The sequence below is a fragment of the Megascapheus bottae genome, chromosome 4, assembly GCF_031878675.1.
Source record: "Megascapheus bottae isolate mThoBot1 chromosome 4, mThoBot2.hap1, whole genome shotgun sequence".
Classification (NCBI taxonomy): domain Eukaryota; kingdom Metazoa; phylum Chordata; class Mammalia; order Rodentia; family Geomyidae; genus Megascapheus; species Megascapheus bottae.
The window spans coordinates 66359655-66387608 of record NC_143512.1 but is presented as its reverse complement, the minus strand read 5'-3'; the positions used below and the strand labels follow the sequence as shown (position 1 = coordinate 66387608).

General features: G+C 40.6%; 1 protein-coding gene across 1 annotated transcript in view; it reads right to left on the bottom strand.

Moving 5' to 3' along the window:
- Positions 1-26037, bottom strand: part of Adamts12 (ADAM metallopeptidase with thrombospondin type 1 motif 12) — a 220095-nt gene extending 194058 nt beyond the window's left edge. Inside the window, exons 1-2 of the mRNA XM_090332079.1 lie at positions 25739-26037; positions 18157-18518 (exon numbers count right to left, since the gene is read on the bottom strand). Coding sequence (XP_090188205.1) covers positions 18157-18518; positions 25739-25865 — 489 coding nt within the window. The 5' untranslated portion in view covers positions 25866-26037. The remainder of the gene's footprint in view (positions 1-18156; positions 18519-25738) is intronic.
- Positions 26038-27954: the final 1917 nt, after the last annotated feature.

Sequence of the window (27954 nt, the reverse complement as noted above, 5' to 3'; positions counted from 1 at the left end):
GCAATTTTCTTATTTGTTATTGTTTTATCTTAATTTTTAATTTTTAGGCAATATAATACCTCTTATTAGCATATAGGCCAAGAATACTTTGGTTCCTCTGTAATAATTGATCTTCCAAGAGTATAGATGAGAAAGTCACCATGAAAGAAAAGCAAAGGATGTGAGTCATTGTCCTGTCATTTCATAAAGACACAATAATCAGCATGAGATCATAAAGATGAATAACAAAAGTGTCAATGTGACAGAAAAAGATAGAAATAAAATGTGTTTTCAAGTTCCAGTACATTCCAAATATAGCTCAGACTTCAGAGAAGCATTTGCTTTTCTAGCTTGGAAGTTGCTGTGCAAATTGGGCTACCTAGAAATCAGCTTGAAAATCTACACATTTGGACAAGCATTGATCTACAAGTGGGGAGTCACAAGGCCAAGGACATAAAAGGTCAACATTATCACACCATAAATTTCCAACAGCTACTACCTCAAAGGAACTCAGGGCTTTACCATCTGTAGCATCTCTCTTTTATATTTCCAAAACCATAGTGATTTATTCTCATTGTTAAAGGCTACTAACACATGGCTTTTATGTTTCTAGAAAGCTTGCCCCCAAAACACTACTTAAATTGGACATTGATTGTGGCTCAAAACATCTTAAATTATGCCATTCAAACATACAAAATTGCATTTGACTTGTTGCTTAGAAATCAAGTGACTTGGGCTGGGAAGTAGTGCTATGGCTCAAGTGGCAGAAGGCTAGCCTTGAGGAAAATATTGTTCAAGGACAGTGTCCAGGCCCTGAATTCAAGCCCTAGGACTGGCGAAAAAATAAAAATTAAAAAACTAAAGGCTGGAAGTTTGGCCTATTGGTAGAGTGCTTGCCTAGCATGCACGAAGACCTAGGTTTGATTCTTCAGTACCACTTGCATAGAAAAAAGCTGGAAGTGATGCTGAGGCTCAACTGGTAGAGCTCTAGCCTTGAGAAAGTCCAAGGACAGTGCTCAGGCCCTGAGCTCAAGCCCAGGACTGGCAAAAAAAAATTTTTTTTTAAAGAAATCAAGTGCCTTAATGTGCAAAGTAAATTCCTGATCTTCAAATCTGGTTATATTCTGAAGTACTAGAGGAAAAAGATTTCAACATTAACTTCTTGAAGGGACACAATTTAGCCCAGACCTTCATAAGATTTTTAAAAGATTATTTTAGTGCAAAAGAAGGTAAAAGAAATTTTCTTTAATATTCTTATGAATCTTTCAAATATTCTATAATAAGATGTGTCATTTTTATACCTAGAAATAGCAAAAGTTATTTTTAAAACAAGTTTTTTGTTTTTGTTTTGTTTGCATTCTTGACAAACACCAAGGCTTCTCCTTAAAAGTCACACATTTAACCATCAGGTTTGTGAGTTCTAACTCAGGAGCTCCTGGCTACTTGTGAATTCTTTGCCTAGACTCCAGAACACCAGAGCTCTGGCTCTCAAAACCCAGGGGAAAGGTCAGAGAAGACTGGTGGCTCATGTTCTGGAATCAGTAGGGTGTGTGACCATCATAACGCGCACACACACACACACACACACACACACACACACACACACACTCACTTTTGGCCCACATTTCCTGGGCAGATCTGAGTTTAGGACAGATGACACAACTGTCCTAAATGATGAAGACATTCCAACTGTGTCTATACACATGCAGCTGCTGACCCAACATGCTCGTTTCAAAAATAGGCTGAAAAAAAAATACACATTTAGGTCATAAGTCAAAGGCCTGAGGCTTTGGCGGATGGTGCTGGAGAACTGGAACTGATTCTAGTTTACTCAGTATCCTTAGAGCCATGGAGTCTCAGTCCTTTATGTGAGCAGTGGAGGAAGGGAGCATGAAAGAAACAGGATAACCTCCATCCCGCATATCTGCCAGCACCACACATTAGAGCATAACTCTAGACCTCTATATAACTCAAGAATGGACCTGGACACTTGCAAATACTCTCTCCTTGATCCTCAGGACAGTCAATTCTGTATTTTACAAATAAAGGGACAAAATCAGAGAAGTTGTTTCTCCAAAGTTTAATAACTACTAAGTAGTCCAGCCAAGAGTAGAATCCAAGTCCATCTTCAGAGCCCCATTTCATAAACACCAAGACTTAAGTCCACCAGTGCAAGAAGGTTGAGTCTATTCCACCATATACCTAAGTTCAGTCCACAGAATTGGGTAAAAAAACAAGAAAATAAGACATTGGCTTCATCTGCTGAGATCCCACAGTGCTGGGTAAGAACTTCTTAAGTATTTCCCCAGTCTTTCCATTCGCTTTGCAGAATCAATAGAATTGCCTTACTCATTTCAGGTGGTAATAGATTCTAGATCTCAGCCCTCCTTACCTGTTCTTTCTGCTCACTGTCATATTCAATACCTAATACTTTATCTTTATTTTCCTCTACTACTGTCCCCTTTCTGATTTCATGATGGGTCTGTTGTCCCTGAGATCCAGGTAAATGGAACTGCAAACATGGCAATGTTAAGTCCAATATGAGACTGGAGGAAGCCTTCATTCCATCTCCTTAACCAGGTTTCAGCAATGCTTTCTTCAACTTCAGGCAGTCATTGTTATTTTACTTTGTCAAGACATCTAGGTAGAGTGGCCCAATAGCTGACTAGAAATGATCACACACAAGAAAGAAAAGATGCAACTTTATGCAAAAAGGGTGTTTTCCTCAGACCTTTTTCATCATCCCTCCTTCTCTGTTACTATTCTCTATTCTTCCTATCTTTGAAATACGTTTAAGTAGTGTTTTATTTAAGAATATATTTCAAGTTATATAGCTATTCATGGAAAGACAGAATCTTCATTGCAATGCTTCTGCTATAAGCAAATGTACAAGATTAGAGCTATCCACTGTTCCTGTAATATAAAAGTTTTTCTGAGCAAAAGAAATTTAAAACTGGAATTGCCTACAGTGCAACTTTTAAACAAACCTTTTTATGCTGAAATTAGAGCAACGTTTATTTAATATCCACTATCCTGCATAAAAGGATGATTGAGGAAAACTCCAGGGCAGCTAGAAAAACACAGGGGAAGTAGACACAGGCACAGTGCCAGGTACTGAGACCACTTTTCTATCTGAGTCCACTAATGGTGCAGAGGCCCTGTAGGTAACCCACATAAGGACAGCAGACCCTTGGACACCAGAACAGTGGGGCAACCCACCAAGAGCCAGATAACAGCAGGGAACAAGCACAAAGGCAGGAAGCTAAGAGTGAGGCAGCTACAAAAATGCAGAGCCAGGATTGTTGTTCCTAATGTACTATGTTATTTCTCTTTTTTTTTTTTTTTTTTGCCCTTATGGTTAATCTCATATTGTTACTGTATCTGACTTTGTTACCTGATATATTACATATACATTTTATTTGTTTATTTGAAATAGGAAGGGGAAGGAGGGAAAACCAGATGATGGGGAAGGGTGAGGGAAAGGAAATGGGGACAAAAACAAGGGAGGGTTTATCAATGTGTGAGAAGTAATTCGCCTACTACCTGACGAATGTAACTGTAATCCCTCTATACATTATCCCAATAATAAAACAGAATTTAAAAGATGCAACTTAGTGCCCTTCTTCCCCACTCCTCCCATCCTGGAGAGTTCAGCGCTGTGGGGGACACTATGTGGGTTTGGGGCAAGGAAGGTTGACCAGAACAGAATGGCAGAGCCTGAACAGTCATCCATGCCTAGGGGAGAAGCAGAAGGCAGGGGAACCAGAAACCTGTGCAAGGAAATAAAAAGTAATACTGTACTGGGTTTCAGAGACTAAGTTAGGTGAGATGAAAATCTCCACACTCAGAGAATCCAGCTGTGTAATCTGAAGCCTGTAGAGTGGCATGGTGCAGACCAGAGTGAGACAGGCATCCACAGAAGGTGCCCAGCGTCAGCCAGCCAGAGCCCAACTGAGATGGAAAGGGCACTCATAGAAAGAGGAGGAAGAAGCAAAGATAGCACTGGGTTGGATATAAGCAGAGGGACGGATCATCCGCTCATCCGAAGGTACCAATGTGAGTCCATAATCTTCCATACATGTAAATAGATAGGTTAGTAACTACATAATGTGTGATCTGCATGTATTCACATATTGCCTAGCTCTGTCCACTGACAAGGTTGGAGCCACGTCATCCAATACCAATGTGGGCAGGAAGTACCTAGGGCTTTGCCTCCAAATACCTCATGGTACTTAATGGTTCCCTGGAAAAATGACTACCTAAACACCAAGCTTTCTGTTTTTTAATATTTATTTATTATTATTGCAAATGTGCTGCAGAGGGGTTACAGATACGTAGATCAGGTTATGCGTACACTTCCCTCATTTTCTTCCAGTTATTTTCTTCCCAACTTCTCTCCCCACAAGTTGTATAGTTCATTTGCAACTTAGTGTCAAGTGAATATCACTGCTTCATCTGTTCATCCATTGTCCTACCACTTCTGTGCTCCCCTTTAGCCTTCCCAAAATATGCATAAACATCTTTTATATGACCAGATGCATATAGCTAATGCATCTTTGTGATCCTCTCCAAGAATACGCTCCTTTACACCAGTCTTTCTCAATGACATTCGTGTTTCTCTTTCCCTCCATTCTCAAATGAGATGGAAACATTGAATGCCATCACAGTCCCAAATCTAAAGACAGAATTGAGTTTTGAAGCTTTCTATGTTTAATTGTGCCACACATTTCTCTAACTCAAGTGACAACTACCCATCTTGTGGTAAGATGGCCTGGCTTGTTGTTCATGTTTCCTCCCTCCCATTAGGAACAATTATTCGCATCAAAAATTTAATATTTCCTAAGTGTGTCATGTGAACCCTTTACAAGCGAGGCTAAGTAACTTGACAAGGGCTGGGAAAGTTACATTTCATATGCCAGTGTGTCTTCTAAAAATGGATAAACTAATGTAGAATATACAGCCAGACCCTAATAAATACTTTATGGATCCAGAAGGTTGGACCTGTTTAAGGAGCTGTTTGTCCACTGAAGTTTAAAAAGGCTTTTGAGTATGACCACAGCACAGACAGTTCTACAAAAGATAAAACAGAATTTCACCCTAGTTAGTTCATTTGATGATTAAAGGACATGTGCCCATTTCTCCAAGCTTCTTCCTTCTGCTATACCAGCTAACAATAGTAGCTTCTCTTGGCTACAGAGACCTCCTGCTCTTTATTCTCCCCCCATCTGCTCTTCCTACAGGCAAGGCATCAGCTAGCAGCTGTCTCTCATACAGTTCCAGAAAAGAAAAACAAACAACTCTGTGGAGGACTCTGTCTACAGCAGATCTCTCCTACTGGCCTCTGAGATGACTAATAATGAAGTCATCAGTTAATACCAAGGACTCTGAGAGCAAAGAATCCTGAAGTAGGATCATCCCTGAAAAACTGTCTCATCGATTCGTAGAGCCGTTTCAAAAACCATCTATAAGTGTCTTACTGTTTGTGTGCAGATTCGTAGGCAGCATTTTCTTTGAGGCCCGGGAACACTACATTGGTAAATATTTTTAAAAAAACAGAGAGAACTACAGGAACTGAAACAAATCTAGCTTTTACATCCAAGGAACAAACAGAATGACCCCATTGCCGAGGGCAGATGGAAGTATTAGTATTGTTAAGTGAGGATATACCAAGTCACATACAACACTGGACAAATGAAGGCAAAGATGGCATAAGGAAATAAGTCAGCACTAATGAACAAAGGAAAATGAAGGAAAATATGTGTGGGCATCTAATGCTTCCAGATGTCCAGCCACTGTTGAAGATGGCTGAGCTCAGACTGCATCCAGAAACTGAAATAGACAGCATGAAGGCCCAGAATGGGCAGGTGGTTAAGAGTGCAGATACAGTGAGGCAAGGGAGGAGGAGTTCAGAATCTTCTCCAAATGTGAAATGTTGGAGAACAGAATGTTGGGGCAATATAGGACTCTTTTGTGCTAAGTGCTAGGCTTGAACAAGGCCCCTGCACCGTCTCTTGGATTTTTCTACTCAAGGATGACACTAGCCAGGAGCCAGTGGCTCACATCTATAATCCTAGTTACTCAGTAGGCTGAGATCTGAGGATCTCGGTTCAAAGCCAGCCTAGGCGTGAAGGTCAGTGAGACTCTTATCTACATATTAGCATCCAGAAACCAGAAGTGGTGCTGTGGCTCAATGTGGTAAAGTGGAAGCCTTGAGCTGAAGAGCTCAGGGACAGAACCTAGGGAAGAATTCAAGCCCCATGATTGACCAAAAAAAAAAAAAAAGGATATCATGCTACCACTCGAATCACACCTCTAATTCCACATTTTTTGTAGTTAAGCATCTCAGAGACTTTCTTGTCCCAGGCTGGCTTTGTATCTCAATCCTCAGACCTCTGCCTGCCAAATATATTAATCTAGATATAAATCTAGATATGGAAATGGATCTAGGTCTACATACGTATTTATATATACATATATATATATATATAAAATCTCCAAGTTCCTATCTAGAATCACACAGTCTCTAAATGTCAAATCCAAAAGCCTAAGCCTTATCTTCAATGACCTAAAAGATTAAAAAGTATAACTAGATTTGGAAATTTTGACTTGACTTTAGATACAAAGGTTTAATGGACAGTTTTAGGATCCTGGATGTTAAATGACATCTATCCTTAAAGTATTAAAACAAAAGCTGATATTAATCAGGCCCCTGAAGTCCTAAAAATCAAGAATAACTCTGTAGTAATAAAAACTGCTTGATACTGGCACAAGAATAGGCCTAAGGACCAACGAAATAAAATAGAAGAACCATAAATGAATCCACAGATCTATGGCCATCTAGTACTTGATAACAGAGCCAAAAACACAGCATGAAAGAAAGACAGCCTCTTTTAATAACTGGTTCTGGCAGAACTGGCTGCACACATGCAGCAAACTGAAGCTAGATCTTTATATATCTCTCTGTACCAAAATCAATTCCAAATGGATCAAATACCTCAATGTAAGATCAGATACATTGAAAATATTACAGGAAGGGACAGGGGAAACACTAGAGATCCTGACACGGGTTGAAATTTTGTAAGTCAAGATCCACAATCACAACAAATAAAAAAAAGAAACAGACTAGACAAATGGGATTGCCTCAACCTGAAGAATTTTTGTGTGGCCAAGGACATAACTAGCAAAATACATAGAAAGCTCACAGAATGGGAGATTTTACAAGCTAGGCATCAGACAAAGGCCTCATATTTAACATATACTTAGAGCTCAAAAATTTAAATCCTCCAAAAACAAATCCTCAAAGAAACAATCACCCCATTAAAAATCTGGCTAAGAACTTAAAGAGAGGCTTTTCTGAAGAGGAAATAAGAATGGCCAACAGACACATGAAGAAATGCTCAACATCTCTGGCTATAAAAGAAATGCAAATGAAAACAACCTTGAGATTCCATTTTATCCCAGTTAGAATGATGATTTATCAAGAAATCTAATCACAACAGGTGCTGGTGGAGATATGGCCAGAAGGGATTGCTGCTATATGGTGGGTGGAAGTGTAAACTTGGTCAGCCAATCTGGAAAGAAATACGGAAGTTCCTCAAAAGACTAAACATAGAATCCCCTATGAGGGGAGGGAGAAAACAAAAAAGAACTCCCCTATGACTCAGCAATTCCACGTTTGGGCATTTACCCAAACGACTACAAACAAGTCCATACTAAAACTACCAGCATAACCATGTCTATTGCATCATTATTTACCATAGTGAAGAGATGAAACCAATCCAGATGCCCTTCAGCAGATAAGTTGATCAAGAAAATATGGTATATATACAGAAAGAAAGAATTACATTGCCCTATTCATAAGTAAATTGAAAAACTTGGAAAAAAATCATATTAAGTGAAGTAAGCCAGAACCAAAGAAACCAAATGAGGTTTTCCTCATTTGTAATAATTAGTATAAGTCTAGGGTTTTCCTAGCAGAGGACCACAATAGCTCAATAGCTATGTACATATAGCTATATAAGATGATTCTAAATGAACTCCACGATATGGAAACAAGATTTTCACGACATGTGAAAATCTTTCACAAAGAAAAATCTTTCTTCACATAGAAATGACTTCTATGTGAAGTTATTTCTTTTTCTTTCATTTTCCTCCCCTATTGGTTTATCCCCTGTTGATGCTGATTTGGGCACCTGGTGTATTGTATATATGTTTATTTTAATTAGGGAAAGGAAGGGGAACAACACAATGGTGAGACAGAGGACAAAGGGTAACCAATGTAATGGTGATATTCACAAGACAATATGTTGGAAATGAACTTTACAACTTGGGGGCAGAGGTTGAAGGGGAGGAAAATTATGGAGGGGAGAAAATTATGAAGGGGAGAAAATTATGGAGGGGTAATAATGTTGGACAAGAAATGTATTCATTACCTTATTTATATAACTGTAACCCCTCTGTACATCACCCTGATAATTAAATTAAAATAAAGAATTAAAAATAAAGGGATATAGTGCAAAAAATTACAAATCAAAACAACATTGAGATTCCATCTCTCTCCAGCTGGAGTAGCCATTATAAAGAAAACTAACAAGAACAGGCACTGGGAGACAGGTGGGCACACTGTGGGTGGGAATGTAAACTATTTTCAGTCACTCTGGAAAGCAGTGTGGAGGTTCCTCAAAAGAAAACATTGAATTTCCTATCACCCAGTAATCCTACTTCTGGCCATTTATCCAGTTGAACACAATCCAGGCTACCCTAAAGCCACCAGCACAATCATGTTCACTGCAGCAGTATTTACCATAGCTAAGATATGGAATAAATTGAGATGCCCCTCAGAGCATTAATGGATCAAGAAAATGTGGTATGTGTACACAATGGAATTCTATGCTTTCATCAGAAAGAATGACATTGCCCCATTCATAAGGAAATAGACTTGGAAAAATTATATTAAGTGAAGTAAGCCAGACCCTCCCCCCCAAAAAAAAAACATAGGTTGTATGGTTTCTCTCATTTGTAATCATTAGAATGTACCTCTAAATCTACAAGTAAACCCAATGAATAGTAAAAGATAAAAAAAAATACTTGGATATGATTAATTAAATGAAACTCTGAACATTCACACAATAAGACCATGGAGAGTATTCTTAGGAGAGGATCACAAGGGCTCAGTATCTATATGCCTATGATCATAGCAAATGATGCTTACCAAGATGAACTCACAAAAAGGAAACAAGAAGTTTTTCTATTTTACTTTTAATGTTTTTCTTTTTCTATTTCTCCCCTTTTGTCTCTGCTTCATTTCTGTATCTTTTGTCTTCCATGTAAGCTTCTCTGATTTGGGGAGGGGAAGGATAAACAAGAAAGGTGAGACAAAAGGTGAACTAATTTAGCAGTGATATTCATTAGACACTATGTTGAAAACAACTACGCAACTTGTAGGGGAGTAGGTTGAGGAGGGAAACAACTGGGAGACAATTAGGGGAAAGATGATACTTTTTAAAAATAAATGTATTTAATACCTGACTTATGTAACTGTAACACCTCTGTATACCTCAAAAAATTAAGGTAGGACTATATGCAAGATCAAACTAAAATATTAGTACTTCTTATGCTTATTTTCCTTCTAATCTCTGAATCATTAGCAAAGTCTAATATTGTATCTTCAAACAGATGTTTACATTCAACTTCAAAAATAAATATCACTTTCTTATTCAATGTATCGTATTCTACCTTCAATATTTGCTTTCTAAATAAATGGTGGCAATATGTATCCAGATGCCAGAGACAGAAACTAGTATTCCTTCCCTTATACAACTCACTCTCCAAGGCCATGGTTAAATAACTCTATTTCTTATCATCCTGTCCCAAACTAAACTCATCTTCCATCTGGGCCAAGCCAAAGATTCCCAGTTAGACTCTCCATATTCCATTAGTTCTCCAAATTATAGACAGAAGAAATTTTAACACAAAAATTAATAATATCTGCCTTACATCTAAGCCTTTCTGTTACCCTTAGAATAAAACCTAGCATTATGTAAAGGGCTCATAAGGACGTAAATCGCCTAGCTCTTACCTGCCTGCCAGTCTCATTTTCAACCACTCTTCTTGACCTTACACTCACAGAAAAGTCCAGAGCTCAAGCCCCCATACTGATACAAATAAACAAATAAAACAATACTTCTCTAAGAAAACATCCCTTGCTTCCATCTCCAACTCCTCCAAAGATGAACCTGATGAATGGGAAAGGTAGACAAAGGACTAAAAAGAGAGAGAGGGGAGAGAAAATCACCACTATTAAAACCAGCTTGCTCGTATTTATAAGTCTGTAACACAAAGCGTTTATAGTGAAGAATGGAATTTCCACAAGCCAGAGGCCTGGTTCCCAAATCTCACAACTGAGTAAGCAACGTCTGACCAGGAAACCCTAAAGGTCAGGAGTCAGGGAAAATTCTTCTGCTGGAAGCAGAGTTAAGGAATAAACAAAGAATTTATTCCCTTGCCTCTGGTAATGAACAACAAAGCCTGACACATAGGCAACTGGCAACTCAAATGAGTGGTTTCTACAAATGAGCCATGACTTTCAGGATCAGGAAGCAAGACAAGAAGCCTCCAGGGACTAGTTTTCTTTCCCACACAGCTCTGCCAGTGAGTTTCATTCCTCAGCCACATCAGCAGACTTGGAGGGCAGAAACAGTTGCATTCTTTATGCATATGGAAAAAAAACTGTCAGGAATTTCCATCTAGGCCAAGAATTAAACTTTATTTATTTGGGGAATTAATATGACCTGAAGCACATTCCTCCTCTGATAAGGCAGCACATGGCACATGCAGTATTGTGTGTGTGTGTGTGTGTGTGTGTGTGTGTGTGTGTGTGTGCACGCACGAACGCGCATGTGCCCACGAGTGCATATACCAGTACTGGGGTTTGAACTCAGGGCCTAGTTGCTGTACTGTTACTTTTCTACCTAAGTCTGGTGTCCACTTAAGACATACCTTTACTTCTGACATTCTCCTGGTTAACCAGAGATTGTGTTTCACAAACTGTTTCACCCAGGATCACTTCAAACAACAAGCCTCAGATCTTAGCAATCTTTGTAGCGAGGATTATTGGCATGAGCCACCACTGCCTGCTAAGCCACAGATTTTGAATTCTCACCAATGGCATTTAGGTAGAGACTATGGAATTCTTTCTCTATTTTGGACTGTGAAATGCCTTGTAGCACTCAAGGTGGGCCTGAGCCAGTCTCAACACTGATGTTTCCTTCTGAAAGTCAGCATGATGGTAAAAACCAGTGCTCAGGGAATCGGGAACAGAAGAAGGTTACATGGCAGGTGCAATGGCAAACTGCTATTAGAAGAAGCCATGGACGCCAGCCAAGGTGGCTCAAGGGGCCAGATTCCATTGTGACAGTCAGAATGGGAGTGCTTAGCCACTGTTCAAGTACTTGAGGAAATGTAATCTCACTTTGAAGAGACAGGCAGGGAAGGTCTACAGGAAACCTGAGCAGTATGATCGCTCACATTTACAAGCATTGATAAGTGCTTCTATAAACCCTAGTGTTTAATGAATTTTTAATCATGGAAAATAACCTAACATGTGAGCAAGCTAAGGTAAAGGAAACAAATTAGGCAACAAGAAATACAGAAGTCTGCTTTAGTGTAAGTGGAAAAGGCCTTAAGCTGGTCTCAAGACAAGAAGAGAAGCTATGTGGAAATCTGCAAATAGAAGATTCCAGGCAGAGGGAGCAGCATTTGTCACAGGCTATGGGACTACAGTGTATTGGATTCATTTGAAATAATGAAAAATGTCAGGCAAATTAGAATAGCCAGCATACGAGGGCAACATGGGGTGGGGGGGAAGGTACAGGGAAATGGGCAGACCAGAGGTGCTCTCAGAGCCAGGACAAAAACTTCAGATTTCACTCTGCTTTAAAATAAAACTAGAAAGAGATGTCTTTAAAGACAAAAATGTTACTGTTCTATCAATGTGTTTAGAAGGCTAGTCTGGCCACCATATGGGAAATAGTTTGTACAGAATAGAAGAGGGATGGGAAACATTGAGAAGGTCAATTCAGGGTCGAGATGAGACAAGAAGGTGACTAGAACAGAAGAGTTTCCCAGCCTCTATGTGTTTGATGACTCTTGGATATGGAGGGTTGTTCTTCAGGAAGGAAGGAGTTGTAGTCACACCCCTGGATTCTTCTCACAGAACAGCAAAAGTAGTTTCATTCTGCCTAACTGTGATAATTGAAGTGTCCTCACACTAGGTATCTATCCCTTTGAGAACAGAACTACCCCCATGAGAATATGTGGACTAGAGTGTTAGCTGTACTGGTGACAGGAGCAATAGATTCTGAACATAGTTTGAAGATAGAGCTGACAGGAATAACTGATAAAAACAGATGTATTATGTGAGAGAAAATGAGGCATCCTGGATAAGATAGCACCTTGGGTTGTGAGCGGGCAGCTAGAAGAACAGAGTTGACAAATATAGAGATGGACAGAGTGAAAGAGGGAAGGTCAAGCGTGGTTTTAATAGAAAGGCAAGCTATTTGTCCTTGTGAATATAAAAATGCAAATATAGTGGTTATTTCCATATATACAGACATAGATGTTAGAGATATAAATAAGATGTTGTCTAGCCAGGCAAGGTGGCTCCCGCCTACTAGCTACTCAAGAGGCTGAGGATCACAGTTCAAGGCCAGCCAGGGCACTAAAGTACTTGAGACTCTTATCTCTAATTAACCACTAGAAAACCAGAAGTGGCACTTGGCTCAAGGGGTAGGACTGTAGCCTTGAGTTGAAGAGCTCAGGGACAGTGCCCAGGCCCAGAGTTCAAACCCCATGACTGACAGAAGAAAAAACTATAGATGCTGTCAAGATAAGCAAATGACTTGATAAACAGATATGATAGTAGATTAAAAATAAAAGAAAAAAAGAATGAAAGAAAAGAAAATTTCATTGTGTCAAATGATGCCAAGGATTATCAGATTCAATGGAAACAAAGGAGAGCAGACTAACAACACAAAGGTTACTAAGTATTATTTTGTTGTTGCTGTTATTGTCAGTTGCTGGGCTTGAACTCTGGCCTCAGTGATCTTTTTTTGCTCAAGGATAGTCTAGTGCTTTGAGCCACAGCTCCACTTCCAGTTTTCTGGTGGTGGATTGGAGATAAGAGTCTCACAGACTTTCCTGCCCAGTCTGGCTTTAAACCAAAATCCTCAGACCTCAGTTTCAATAAAGTGTCCCATTAACTTGGGTAAAGAGATCTGGCCATTCTTACTAGGTCAATAAGAGAACTCCCCAGCCAGCCAAAGGTGGCTCACAACTGTAATCCTAGCTACTTAGGAGGCTACGATCTGAGGATTGAAGTACAAAGCTACCCTGGGAAGGAAAATCCTTGAGTCTCTTATCTGCAAATAAGCACCAAAAAGCTGGGAGTAGATGTGCTCAAGTGGGATACCAACTCTTAGTGGAAAAAAATTAAGGGACAGTACCCAGACCTTGAGTTTAAGCCTCCAATACCTGCACAAAAGAATGGGGGGAGTGGAAGAGAGAGAGGGGGGAGGGGAACTTTCTGAGCACTTTAAAGCTGTTATGAAGAAAACCCATGTGATGTAAGCAGAGATGGCTAACATGATTAGCCCCATTTTCCAGGGAGGAATGTTTGCAAAGTGTTGTGAGAGCTAAGGAAGTTACTTAAAAGATGATTCTTGCTACAAAATTCCCAACAAGTTACAGGGTTTAATGCCTGTAGGATATGGATCAAATAGAAAGGACACTGAAACACTGAAGTTCTTCAGACTGAAATCAGATGACATTAATGAGACATAGGAACTACTTCACATCGGAAGAGAAACTTCTCCAAACACACTCCAAATAAATGAGCCAAATCTCCCTCCTGTGAATAAAATAGAATCATTCCACTAGGCCTGCCCCACCCTTTCCACAGTGGGGGAAAGCAGTGAGCTTTAGCACAGAAGAAATTACTGTCCTTTCAGATTGATTTAGATTCCATCCTCCAAAACAAAAGATTTTGGAAATAAATGAGTGAATAAACTAAGGGAATATATTTATAACACAGTATCATTAATCTTTCCCCAAATATAGTTTGACTGAGGGAAGATGAGAAGCAACAGAAATAACAAAACATTTGAAAACACAACAACAATGTAAGGCAATTGTTCTTCTCTACTAAAGAGCTCTATTCTCTACTCCCACTAACTACCTTACAGGTGGGAAAAGCTTGGTGACCAAAATAGATAAGCACCATCCCATAGCAGATACACATCAGATGCCATCAGAGTAGTATTTGGAATTTCTCTCAGGAAGCCTCGAAATTCTCATGGTACTAGTGAAGAAAGGACTAAAATCTTTAGTTCTGGGTACCCCCAATCTAAAGGGCCCTGTGGGGCCACTTAAGTCTTGACATAGGGGAAAGACAAATGCACAGTGGAGACATATGCATTATCTGGGAGTTGAGTGATAGGGTCCCAAACTCAAGAAGCTTCTTGATGGCATTGGTGTGTGAAATGATTGTTTTGAATGACATTGGAAGCAAAATCAGCAATATACAAGTCCACCAAGCAGAAAAGCCTCTGCATAACCATAGAACAATCCACAAAAGGAAGAGACAACACATGAAACGGGGAATGCAAATCAAAGCCATCAGCAGGTTTTTGTTTTCTTTTCCTTTTGTCTTCTTCACTTATCTGTTCACTGGGAGGGTAAGGATACACTCTGAAATGGACAGACAAGGGGTCAACAAATGCAGTCGTGGAACTCACTAGACACTGTTAAAAATGAACTATACAACTTGTGGGGGAGGGGCAGGAGGGAAACACTGGGAGAAAGCAAGGGAAGGAGTGATATGGTTCAAAAAGAAATTACTTGACTTACATAACTGTAACCCTTCTGTACGTCACCTTTACAATAACGATAAATGAAAGAACTATAAGCAAAGGAACTATAAGCAGATATCACCTTGCAACTTTTAGCATAGCCAATATCCAAAAGATAAAGATAATGAGTGTTGGTGATAAAAGAGAAGAGAATCCTTGTATAGTAATGTTGGTCATATAAATTGTCATGCCTGTTATGGAAAATAACAGGAGGTCCTCAGGAATGAAAAGTAGAGTGACTACATGATTCATCAATTCTATTTCTGAGGGACATACCCAAAGGATGTTAAATGATTTTAGTCAATCTAGATAGATGTCCATAGATGCATAGAAAGCATAAGAAACATAGAGTAATTTTTTAGTTTCCAAAGAAAATAGATCTCAGACTACACACACACACACACACACACACACACACACACACTCACTCACACACACCACACACAAGTACGTATATACCTATATACAATAATTCATGGATGCCCAAATTCTTTATATAAGATGGTATAGTTATTGCATGTAACATATATATTCCCTCCCCTGTATTTCATCTGTAGGTAAAATATACATAAAACCAATACAAAACTCCAGAAAGAAATAAAAAGATGTAAATAAATTGAAATGTAAACACTGTTTACAGACTGGAAAAGTCAACATAGCTAAAATGGCAGTTGTCCCCTGTACATTAACAGGATTGGTATAATTCTCATCAAAAATATAATCAAGATTATTTATTGTAAATGATATTGTAAATTTCTATTGAAAATAATGGGAATTAGAGACACCAAAATACATTTTAAAGAGGAAAAATAAAAGAATGTAATCTGTCTACTAGATTTTTAGGACTAATTACATAGCTACAGAAATAAGGATTTAGTTATTGATGAAACAGAACCTGAAACTCAGAACTATGTCCAGGTGATTTTTTGCAAAATACTTAAAGGATGTTTAATAAAGAAAAGATGGCCTTTAAACAAATAGTTCTAGAGCACTTTAGACATCCATATGCACTTTTTAAAAGGTAGGTTGACAAATAAAGAGAAGAACAGAGGAAAGGGGTAGGAAGAAGTTTAAAGAGGGAAGAGAAAAAGAACTGCCAAAGTCTCACATTCCATACAAAAGTTAACTAAAAGGGGATTATAATTAAACATGGGGAAATAATGAGCTGGAGATATATGGTGTTTGGAAGCTGTGGGATAACAATGAGTTTTCTAAGGTCTTCATCATGAAACCATCTATGTCTGGCCCAGGGAAAACTAAAGGAGCTCTAAATTACAAACACCTCTAAGAGAACATGGCCTGCAATGTTACACTGAGAAGACAAATCTAAAGCAAAGATTTTACCAGACCTGAGCCCGAGGAATGATGATAGGCAGATGTTCTAGTTATCATGGAAATGTCCCCTACATAAGAAACAGTTATCCTTGCTAACTCTACCCCTGGAAGGCTATTGATAGCAGATCCTACACCTGTTATTTTATGAATAACAGGGGTTGTTTCTGGATTTAAAGAAAAGGTGTCAATGCAAGTCAGACCCCATATATGTGGTCAAGCAAAGCCAAACACAAATCTTTTACCCATTGTTCTTTTGACTAAGACATTTAAAAATTTTTAGGATATTAATAAATGAATTCAGAGACAATCAAGTGACAAGCTAGCAGAAAAATATGTCATTTGGCCCTTGCTACCTTTTTCAATAACCATCTATTGACTGTCAAATTATATGTGTGGGTAAGGCTCCAATGTAATCCCAATCAGACCCAAAGGAACATAGGCCCAATGGTTTCTCTCATTTGTAATAATTAGTACACATCTAGGACTCTCCTAGCAGAGGATTACAATAGCACAAAACCTAGGTACATAAGGTCATACAGGATGAGACTAAATGAAACGATCTCTAGGATATAGAAACAAGAGCTTTATCTTGAGTGATTGTTCTTAATGTACTTTGTTATTTCTCTTCTCCTTTGTTGCCCTTTGGTTAATCTCACATTGTTCCTGTATCTGACTTTGTTACCTGGTATATTGTATAAATGTTTATTTGTTTATTTGAAATAGGAAAGGGAAGGGGGGAAACCAAGATGATTGGGAGGGGGTGGGGAGAGAAATGGAGACAAAAACATAAGAAGGGGTATCAATATGTGAGAAATAATGCACCCAGTATCTGGCAAATCTAACTGTAACCTTTTTATACATTACCTCGATAATAAAAAATTAAAAGAATGAGCCAAGAAGATGAAAACCTACGAAGATCAGGGAGGTGTTCCCTTAGTTCAACCCACATGCCAGAGTGCAGAGAAGAGAGAAAGGAGATTCCATTGTTAATTATGTCAGCTTTATGATCTAATTAGGGGAAATGATAAATACCTATATTTGGAAATCCAAATATATAGGAAATGGCAAGACTTTACATTTGTTTTATAAAGAAACTCATTCTCAGGTCCTTCTGAAAGTTGAACAAAATCTTACAATGTTGTGTCCTTGTTTTCCCATAGTATTGAAGCAAAGCCAAATTATGCAGCTACAAGCAAAACAGAGTCCTAAATTCTGAAGTGTAGATATTCTCGGCGAATGGACAGTGATGACAGGAGTACTTGAGACAGCTACTTTCATGTATGTAAAAATGCCAACGTCATTAGCAGTTTTACTTGGCTAACTTCTCATTCCACACAGATATCTTCCAAAGACTGAGCCACATCCCCCAGTCTCGAGCAATTTTCTTTTAAAGTACAGGTCACTGAGGCATAGCACCTAATAGTAGAAGCATCTGGAATCAGGTACCTTGCACAGTAAAGTTATTCAGGCTTTTTTTTTCCCTCAAGTTTTTCAGATGCTAAAAATGAGTGTGGGGATTGGGACAATGTATAGAATCCACATCATAATTCAATGCGTGGCATATGAGAAACTAAGGGAAGAATAACAGTAGTTAATATTCACTAAGGAGCAGAATTGATGGGTGTGGGGGAGGCTGAACTCAGGGCCTGAGCACTGTCCTTGGGCTATCTCAAGGCTAGCACTCTACCACTTGAGTCACAGCACCACTGCAGGCCTTTTCTGTGTATGTGGTACTGAGATATCGAACCCAGGGCTTCACACATGCTAGCCAGGCACTCTACCACCAGGCGATGCTCCCGGCCCTGAGGAACATAATTTATCAAACATCCATCCACATGCAACTAAAATCTTAATGGGAATCTCTTAGCAGGTGGTCTGCAGGCTGCTGAAGGGAGAGATTTCAAAGGCAGAAGAGATGCCTGGCTCAGGTACTCACCAGTCCATGGCAGGCACTGAGAGCTGCAGTTCCAACTGTGGTACCCTGTTGAAGTACAGTGCCTCTCAGATGGCAGGGAGGCCCTGAGGAAGCCACCATCTTAACATGGGACAGGTTCCCATACCTCTTCTCCACAATGTAACTATTGGAAAGGAATCTCCAATTGACTGTTAAGTTAAACATCAGGTCCTTCTCCTCGTGTGAAATTTTATAGTATACTCGGTTCTCTGAGCCATCCACATCCCTCTTGTGCCTGCTGGTGGAGATGGAATGGTGCAAGCCATAGGATAGAAAATCTCCACTGGCATCTACGCGGGTAGGCCTCACCACGTGGTATTCTGGCAAGGCTTTGATAAAATGCTCTGAAAGAAAAGGAGACAGAGAACTACTATGAAAAGCAGTATGGCAGTTCCTCAAAAGACTAAACATAGAACTCCCCTATGACCCAGCAATTCCACTACTAGGCAATTACCCAATCGTCCAGAAACAAGGACATATTAAATCCACTAGCACAATGATGTTCATTGCAGCACTATTTACCATAGCAAAGACATGGAACCAACCCGGATGCTCCTCAGTTGAAAAGTGGTTCAACAAGATGTTGTATTTATACACAATGGAATTCTATGCTGCTGTCAGAAAGAACGACATCGCCCCTTTTATAAGGAAATGGAAAGACTTAGAAAAAAATCCTATTAAGTGAAGTAAGCCAGACTCAAAGAAACATAGGCTCAATGGTTTCCCTCATTTGTCATAATCAGTAGAAACCTTGAGCTCTCCTAGCAGAGATTTACAATAGAACAAAACCTAGATACATAAGGCCATATTGTATGATGTTAAATGAAAGGACCTCCAGGATATAGAAACAAAAGCCATATAATGAGTGACTGTTGTCCTTAATGTACTATGTTATCTCTCATCTCTTTTGCTGTCCCTTGGTTATCTCATATTGTTACAGTATTTCACCTTGTTATCTGATATATTGTATATATGTGTATTTGGTTATTTGAAATCAGATAGGGAAGGGGGGGAAACAAGATGAAGGGTGAGGGCAAGGGGAGGGAAATGGGGACCAAGACATGAGAAAGGGTATCAATGTATGTGAAGTAATGCACCTTCTATATGGTGAATATAATGTAACCCTTCTATTAAATACATAAAAATATATGGAAAGAAAAGATAAGGAGACAGAGAGTCAAACTGAGAGTCCAGGGCTGCATGCCCATCATATGGCAAAGCCAATCGTACTGGTAAGTTCAATTCTATCTTGTTGATTGCAAAGCCCACTGTTTACCTGAAGCTTATAGAGCCTGTCTAGCATGAAATAGTTTGTAGAAAGTCCCCAGAACAACTGAGATTTACACAGTGCTTTCTCCTCATGTTGGGCAGTAGTCTGAATAAATGCTTAAGTAGAACTCTGAATATCAGATGACTTTTATCAGACAGCTTAAGATAAGCAGCAGTAATTCATGAAAACTACTCTTAGGAAAGGGACAAGATAGCATGCTGAGCAGGGACATTATGTGTCCAAAGTTTACTGCGACAATTTACAGAGCCTCACACTTCATGACAAGGAACTTTCGTGCCTTGGAAACTTCCTGCTAAGTCAGCTTAGAGGAAAATACTGCAAGCGCAGTGAGCTATCACAGACAACCTGAGAGATCTCACACAGCCTCCGGGGTTCACCGGTGATGTGAAGGGAATGCAAAGGAACTTGGGGATTTAATGTTTACAAAATACACTAAATAAAGTGGTGAGGAAACGTATTAGATTCTAAGCATTGGCTCAGAATATGAAATTTTTCATTTTAAAATGCAAGAAGGGAACATTCATTCTTTCCACACACAATAACAAATACACTTCCTGACTCAGCCGAAATTAAATCCCCTACCACCGTGCTTATTGCAGTGTTTTTAAGTAACAAAGAATCCAACTAGCAGAGAATTAGTCATCCACTCCAGGTTATAGGTTAAAGTGAATCATCAACCACTTCCTAAACGAACCTTTTACTTCATTAGGAAGGCAGGAAGGCAGGAAGGGAAATAATCTGCTTGCCACTTCCCAGTTGTATCTTTGCGCTTCCTACTTTGAAGCAATTTGTTCTGGTTACTTTCCCAACTAACACCTTTTGTGCTAACAAAATCCTATTTCTGTTGTAAAATTCAAACTCAAAGTATCAGGTATAATGGCATGTAACTGTAATCCCAGCCACTCCAGAGTGTGAGGAAGAAGGATCCAAAGTTTAAGGCCAGCATGATGTCAAGAAAAACACAAATATAATAACAAAAAAATAGGAAAGGAGGAGGAATAGGACAGAGAGGAGAGGAGAGGAGAGGAGAGAATAGTATCCACTTCATATGTCTTTCTTTTTCTCCTTACTTCCTGTATCTACAACAGTTCCTAGCCTCTGTTTATCTTTCAGTCTTTGGAAACCAAAACCTTCACATTAGAACTTCTCAATTCCTGTTACTGTCCTAGTATAGTGGGTGGTTGAGGAGGGGAAGATCCCAATTTCTGGGCATCTGGGACCAAGCATGGAAGACATACACAGAGAAGTAAGGAAACAAAGCAAGGAGCTAGGATTTCGAGCTCACAGGAAGTTCATGGTAATAATAGTAGGTAGATCTTAGGGAAATGAAGGCCTCACAACTTGGTAGATTTCTGGAAGGGATCTGAGCAGATACTGTAATGTTTATGAATGAGGTGAATGCATCAGCCTGAAGTTGTAAGTAGGAATTTGCTGTGAAAATGTTAGGATAGGGGCTCAAGGGTTCTGCAGTGCTGGTGCTGCACTTTGCTTAGGACTGTTCTGGGGCTTTTTTGTCTCTAGGGAGAATTGGTAACCACACTGACGGCTAATTACCTTGAGAGTAGGGTGGCATCTGGGAGGTACTGGAGAGGCAATGGGACTTAAGTGTGGGAGCTTTCTGGAGTGTGTTAGCTGGAGTATGACTAGGACAGGGGATTGATTTTACATTCTTTCCCTGTAGCTAACCTGCCTCTGCTGTGTCTGTACACAAGCATGTAGTTGGTTCATTAAAAAAAGACTTGGTAGGATACAGTTACAAAGCAGCTTTGTTTCCCTCCTAGAAAACTGCCTTCAGACAACTTGTGGAGCCATTCTTCTCCGCCTTGAATAAAATATGGGTAAGTGCCCAGAATTCCCATTCTCAGGTACTAATAAATAGTATCAATTTTAGGTGCTTTAAGTCCAGATCTGTTTCTTCCCACTGTAACAGCTAACCATAGAACATCAGGATACATTTGAAAAGCCCACGGAGTACTAAGAAATAGCAAGTTTATATACACATGGGAACTGTTAAAATGGCTCAAGTGGCAAAGTGCTACTTTGAACAAAAAAAGCTACAGAGCTCAGGCTCTGAGTTCAAGCCCCAAACCCAATACCTGCAGTTAAAAAAAAATTAGAAACACAGGTATCACACTTCATTACTAAGTGAAGAAACTTCCTGAGAAACATTGAAAGCAGCTGGTTGGTGGGTACAAGCCCTTCTCAAAATAGGTGATACCAATATATATGTGTACATTCTACCCTCCACTTATGAAGAAAAAACAAGGCATAGAAGAATCTTTGTATATTTTTTCTTTTTTTTCCTTTCTTTTTTTTTTTTCCTTAAGTACTGGGCTTGAGCTCAGGGCCTGAGCACTGTCCTTGGACTTTCTCAAGGCTAGAGTTCTACCACTGGAGCCTCAGCACCACTTCTGGCTTTTTTCTATGTATGTGGTACCGAGGAATCAAACCTGGGTCTTCGTGCATGCTAGGCAAGCACTCTACTACTAGGCCAAACTTCCGGCCCCTCTTTGTGCATTTTTATGAAGTTTAAATGAAGCCTGCTTGACTGTGGAACACTTCATGAATGTATGCATCATGCTTCCACTATGGCAGTGTTTATTTCTGTTCTCTCTGATTTTAGTATCTGTGCTGCCAAAGTGATTTACACTTCCTTTTCCTATTTATTTCTATGTCGAAGTGAAAGACAAATCTAATTTCAAGTCTTAACTAAAATGGGCAATAATATTCCTGTAACAGCTATTTGTTTTCATAATTGTATTCCTCAGGCTGTGGTAACTGTGAAACAGTATTTCTACTCTAAAAAAGTGACATATGTTGACAGAATTGTGGAGAATTGTGTAGACTCCCTCAGTATAATTAAATATGCCACAGGAGAGTAGATTGGCCCATCAATCGTGCAACTCCACACTCAACCAAGAAACCTTAATAAAAAAAAAAATCATTGTGTCATTTTTTAACTTTACAACAATGCAGAATACACTGAGAGCACAGATTTCTTAGAATCTAGTTCTTTTCCAAGCTGATTATATTTGTCTAATACTCTCACTAGGAACCGTAACAGCAAGGCTACAGGTTTCGGCCAATCACATGATGACAAAGGAAAGCAACCCACACATTATGGTGAATTGTGTTGCTAGGTTGTAATGTACCATGCTAAGTGTAATAAATGCAGTATTGACTTGATGGCATTTCTGATTCATGATAGGCTTATGAGGCATCATGTGTCAGAAAGTTTAAAAACCTAAGGAAATCTAATTGGCTGCAGAATATAGTATGTTGTACACACACAAGTATCTCCTGTTGTTCTGATACTTGTTTCTGAATCAAGTAATGTTGATAGTTATAGCACATTTCTACATCTCAACTAACCATGTGGGAAAAATACTGAGTAGAAACTAATCAAGTCTGTCTACTTATAGTACTAGACAGTATTAGATTTGTCTCGACACTCTTTCCTAGAGTTAAGGTCTTGACCAAGTATAGTGGCTATCTCTACCAGGAGGTAGAGATAAAGAGGATCTCAGTTTGAGGCCAGCTCAAACAAAAAGCTAGAAAGACCCCACTAAAATCAACAAGCCAGGCATCATGGCATCTGTCTGTGACCCCGGTCACCCCAGAGATGGTGGTGGGACAATCATGATCTGACTCCAGCTCCAAGGAAAAATGCATGACAGGACCTGGAAAATAACTAGAGGCAAAACAGGGCTGAGGGTATGGCTCAAGTGGTAGAGTGCTTGTCTGGCAGGCAGGTGAGCCTGAGTTCAAATCCTGATGCAACCAAAAAGAAAAATAAAAAAGAGTCTAATCAACTGTGAGAACTAAGAAAGGTTATCTAGTATTTGGATCTATTCCCAACTATGATACTCTGTGAAACTCCCTTCAATCTCATGGTAAGTGTTCAATAAATACATATTGACTGACAGACTAGACATCTTCTCCTGCTCCTCATCTGTAAAAATGAGGATGAGTGAGGTGATTTCTGAAGTCGTTTGCAAATATAAGTGTTCAGAATTTGGATGCAATTCAAAAATGTTATCAAAGTGGAAATGAAAGGTCATTTGCAAACAAAATTCAGATCAACTATTTCAAGGAATTTTTTAAAAAGAATTTCCTTTTCTCATTAGCTTTTCTGTGTGTGTGTGTGTGTGTGTGTGTGTGTGTGTGTGTGTGTGTTTATCTTATTACTTTTTTTTTTTTGCCAGTCCAGGGGCTTGAGCTCAGGGCCTGAACACTGTCCTTGGACTTTCTCAAGGCTAGATTCCTACCAGTTGAGCCTCAGCACCACTTCCGGCTTTTTTTCTATGTATGTGGTACCAGGAATTGAACTGGGTCTTTGTGAATGCTAGGCAAGCATTCTAACACTAGGCCAAACTCCGGGCTCCTTATCTAATTAAAGTGAGATTCCATCTAAAAATTTCTACTTGAAACAGAGTGAAGTACTTACAAATTCATTAATGATTAAATTGGTCCAGAATAACCTTAACACTTGAAACAATTTTATTTACTCTTGAACCTAAATATATAATATGCAATTATCAACTTGCAATTATCTCAGCAGGTGACTAACAGTCAAGGGAAATAAGCACATCTCACTTTCCAGAGTGAGCTAAGGAGCCCAGCAATTCCACACCAGGCTACATTCTCTTACAAAGGTGTGGAACAAGCCAAGCTGAAATCCAACCCAAGAATGTGTGTCTTTGCACCAAATGATCTCCAAATGCCCTGCGAAGTTGCAGAGTGTGTGTGTGTGTGTGTGTGTGTGCAGAAGAAAGATTCTTTTTCACAAAGGGACTGTTTTTCAAACAACAACAAGCTTTGCTATTTTAAACTTGGTGTGTGTGTCGGGGGGAGACCGTATCTGGAAGGTTTACACAAGGCAGTGCTGGCTGGTTGACATCCAATGTTTGCAGGCTGTGGCCTCCAAGTAAAGCCCAGGGAGGAAGGAACTTGCATCTGATAGTTCCCAAAGCCACAACAATGGAGTTGTCCAGTAGTATTTAAACTTTGCAATGTGGGCAGAAAACCCTGAGTAGCGATCACCTAAACATGGACAAGCCAGTGATGTTCGTGGCTCATTGTGGCCTTGGGAATTAAAGAGATTTCAGAAAGCTGTGGGGGACGTTTTCAGAGACCTAAACATAATCAGCAAGCAGAGGACTTATGAGGCTGTAACCCAGCTCTGCGTGTGCGTGTGTGTGTGTGCGTGTATGACAGGGAGAGACAGAGACAGAGAGATCTACTAGAGATCAGCTATAGATTGCTACTAGACAGTGCAGCATAGCCTTAAGAGTTCCATATCGAAGCTGAAGGCAGCATTGGTACAAGCTCTCCAAGCTTCAGCCCCTGTCCCACCCATCTGCAAAGCAGGGCCGCTAGCAATGGTAGCTATATGTTGTAAGTGTTGGAATTAGCCTACAGGATTCACCCGTGCTGTTGTGGCTGTTCTGACCTCCCCGCCCACCACACACACACACACACACACACACACACACACACACACACACACACTAAGCACCCTCCATACACACCATGCACTACACACATACCAAACAGAAAAGTTTTTCTGACTCCTTCTGCATCCAATTAAAAGCAGAGGAAATAGCATCCGTTTATTAGTTTTGTTCTGGTTGTTCCGTTTTAAATAATAGTAATTAATGGACTTATCACCACAAAACTTCTTGCGCTTTCATGATATTCAGAAAGAAAAGCAGCCAGCTGTGACTAGCTACACAGGACAGAGAACAAGGGAAAGAAGTAAATGTCTCACAAAAAGTCTGCTGTTTCATAAAACACACAACTCTAAATCTTTCCAGGAAACCCAAACACAGCCCAGTGTGCTCAGCAGGAGATGCGGGCGGAATCACATTTCCCCTTCCCTGAACACGGCTCTAAGTGAACTGGAGAAGATACAATGAGTTCAAGTGGTCAGCTGGGCCATTTATATAAAAATCATTTTCCTTGTCAGAATCTGGAAGGGGGGAAAGAAGGAGGGGAGAGAGAGGGAGAGAGAGAGAGAGGGAGGGAGGGAGGGAGGGAGGGAGGGAAGGAGGAAGGGAAGGAAGGAGAGACAGAGAGACAGAGAGACAGAGAGAGATAGTTCCTGCAGACTCGGGATCAGGGACAAGCCTGGGTACTGATTTCCTTCCATTCAGCATCCATTCAGCCAAATGCCTCACAGGGTTCTCTTCTGTCAAGTGGGGGAAGGGAAAAGGGAGCAAACAAGTCGCACAGGTCTTAGCACCCCTGTTGTGAAAGAAAAACCCCACTCACCTTGCCTCCAGTCCGGGAAGTGAACAGGGCCTGGCTGCGGCTGCCTTCCATGGCAAAGCGCCCCCCAGTGAAGGAGCTGAACCACCACCGAGAAGTCTGCAAGCCAGCTGCTCTGGGCACATGGCATGATTCAGTTGTGGGAGAGAAGAAAAGTCACCAAGCTCCAGCCCTCAGCTCCAGATCCAGTCTGCGGCCGCAGGAGCGCATGGCCCGGGCGTGGAAGGGAGCTGCGCCGAGCTGCCCTGATCTCCAGGCTGTTTTGTTTTCTTAAGAGGAGAGGGGCTAGGTAACTTCTCCCCCTCCTCCCTCCTCCTGCGAGGGGAATGAATCAGCTGCTGGTGTCTGCTTGCAGCGGGGTGTGGAGCGGGTCAAAGTGGGAGGCGCAGCCCACCCCAGATCCCCACCCCTCTGCCTTGGCGGCCAGCTGGCGCATCTTCCTCCCTCCTCCCGTGGCTCCTCCAACCCTACCCGGGCCCCTAGCCAGCTGGGAGATGGAGGTGGGCCACCCTGAGCCGCCCCTGGAGACGCCGCCAACAAGGCCCCCAGCTCAGGACCCCCACTTGATTGGCTCAAAGGTGGACTAAAGTGATGGGCCCGAGGGGACCTCACTTCCTGAGGTGGGTGCCCCTCCCTGGGCTCCTCTGGTGAGTTCCAGGCCTCCCTTTCATTGTGCTCTCTGGAGACTCCTCTCAGTCACGTGGGCCTCCCTGCCATCTTCTTTTCAGGACAGGGCTAAAATGTGCCACTTAAAAACCAGGAGGCAATTTTTCTCGTTGCCAAGTCACACAAAGGGGGAAATGATCCAAGCTAATCTGCCAGCTTGACCCTGGACCAGAGCCTTCGTGGGCACAAAGAGTGAACAGGGGCAAATGCTTCAGAGACCTTGCGAGTCAGTGCCTGCTTTTCTACTTTTAGGAATCACATCCACTCTCCAAGAAGAAGCCAGCTATCAGTCCAAGAAGGCCTCAAGGTGTCTTTCTACTCCACCTTCTCCGGCTGCTCACAGCGGAGCAGGAGAGACCAGTTTTTTCCTAAGTGAGGGACAGTCACAAACCTCCAGGCCCTCATCAGGCATCCTGAGAATTTACTGGCATTAATCCAGCCAAAATTCTTCACCTCCAGGCCGTAAACAGGCTTCCTTACTCCATTCAGAAGGAATTTGGCTCCAATGGAGAGATCTCCCTGGCTGACAACCAACCTCAAGCCTTTTCAGAGGGATATTTTGGGGTACCAGTTCACCCAACGTTGCATAGGTGGACAGGGCAGCCAAGCCAATCTCACGGGCCCACCCACAAGTTCTTCCTTGCTAACTTTGGATGCATGGTGTGAAGAATTTCATATCCCAGGGAGATTTTTTTTGAGGCATACATGTTAGTTTTGTTGCTGGTACAAATTATAACCACTTATTATCCTAAGTTCTAGAGTTCTGAAACATGATTCATTAGGGCTAGCACAACTACTGTTAGGGAGAATCTGTTTTCTTTCCCTTTCTACTGTCTGTGGTTCTCTTTCTCCATCTTCAAAGCCAGGAATGACTGACTGAATCTTTCTCACATAATATCTGACTCTATTTCCCACCCTACCTCTACTATTTCTGCTTACAAAGACCTTGGACTTGCATCAAGCCCTCCTTTGCCATATAGGATTGACTCTGTCAACTGCATAGCAACTCTAATTCCAGGTTTATCTTCCCGTCTTTCTTGCCAAATAGTAGAAGATGTTAGGTTATATCATGATGAGTAAAGTCTAAGAACTGCTCCGGGCCTTTGTTCTTGTTTTGCAAATGTCCTGAGTCAAAAGAGATTCAGATCTGGCAGGCACAAAGGCCTCTGAGATATCAGTTTACAACCTTCTTTCAGCCTCATTTGGGGCTTCTTTTATTTGTGGGGCTTTCCCACTTTTGCTTTTTATCCTTTTTATTCTTCATCTCCCTTTCTATTTTCTTGCTTCTCCTCCTCTTCATCTTCCATCTTCCATCTTCCATCTTCTTTGTCTTCTTGGTTTTTGTTTGTTTGTTTTTGTTGCTGTTGTTTTATGGGTCATGGGCTTGAACTAGGCCTGGGCTCTGTCCCTGAGCTCTTCGACTCAAGACTACCACCCTATCCTTGAGCCAAGCCCCACTTCCTGTTTCCTAGAGGTTAATTGGAGATAAAGAGTCTCAGGTCCTTCTGTGCCAGGCTGGCTTTGACCTTGATCTCAGTCTCCTGAATAGCTAG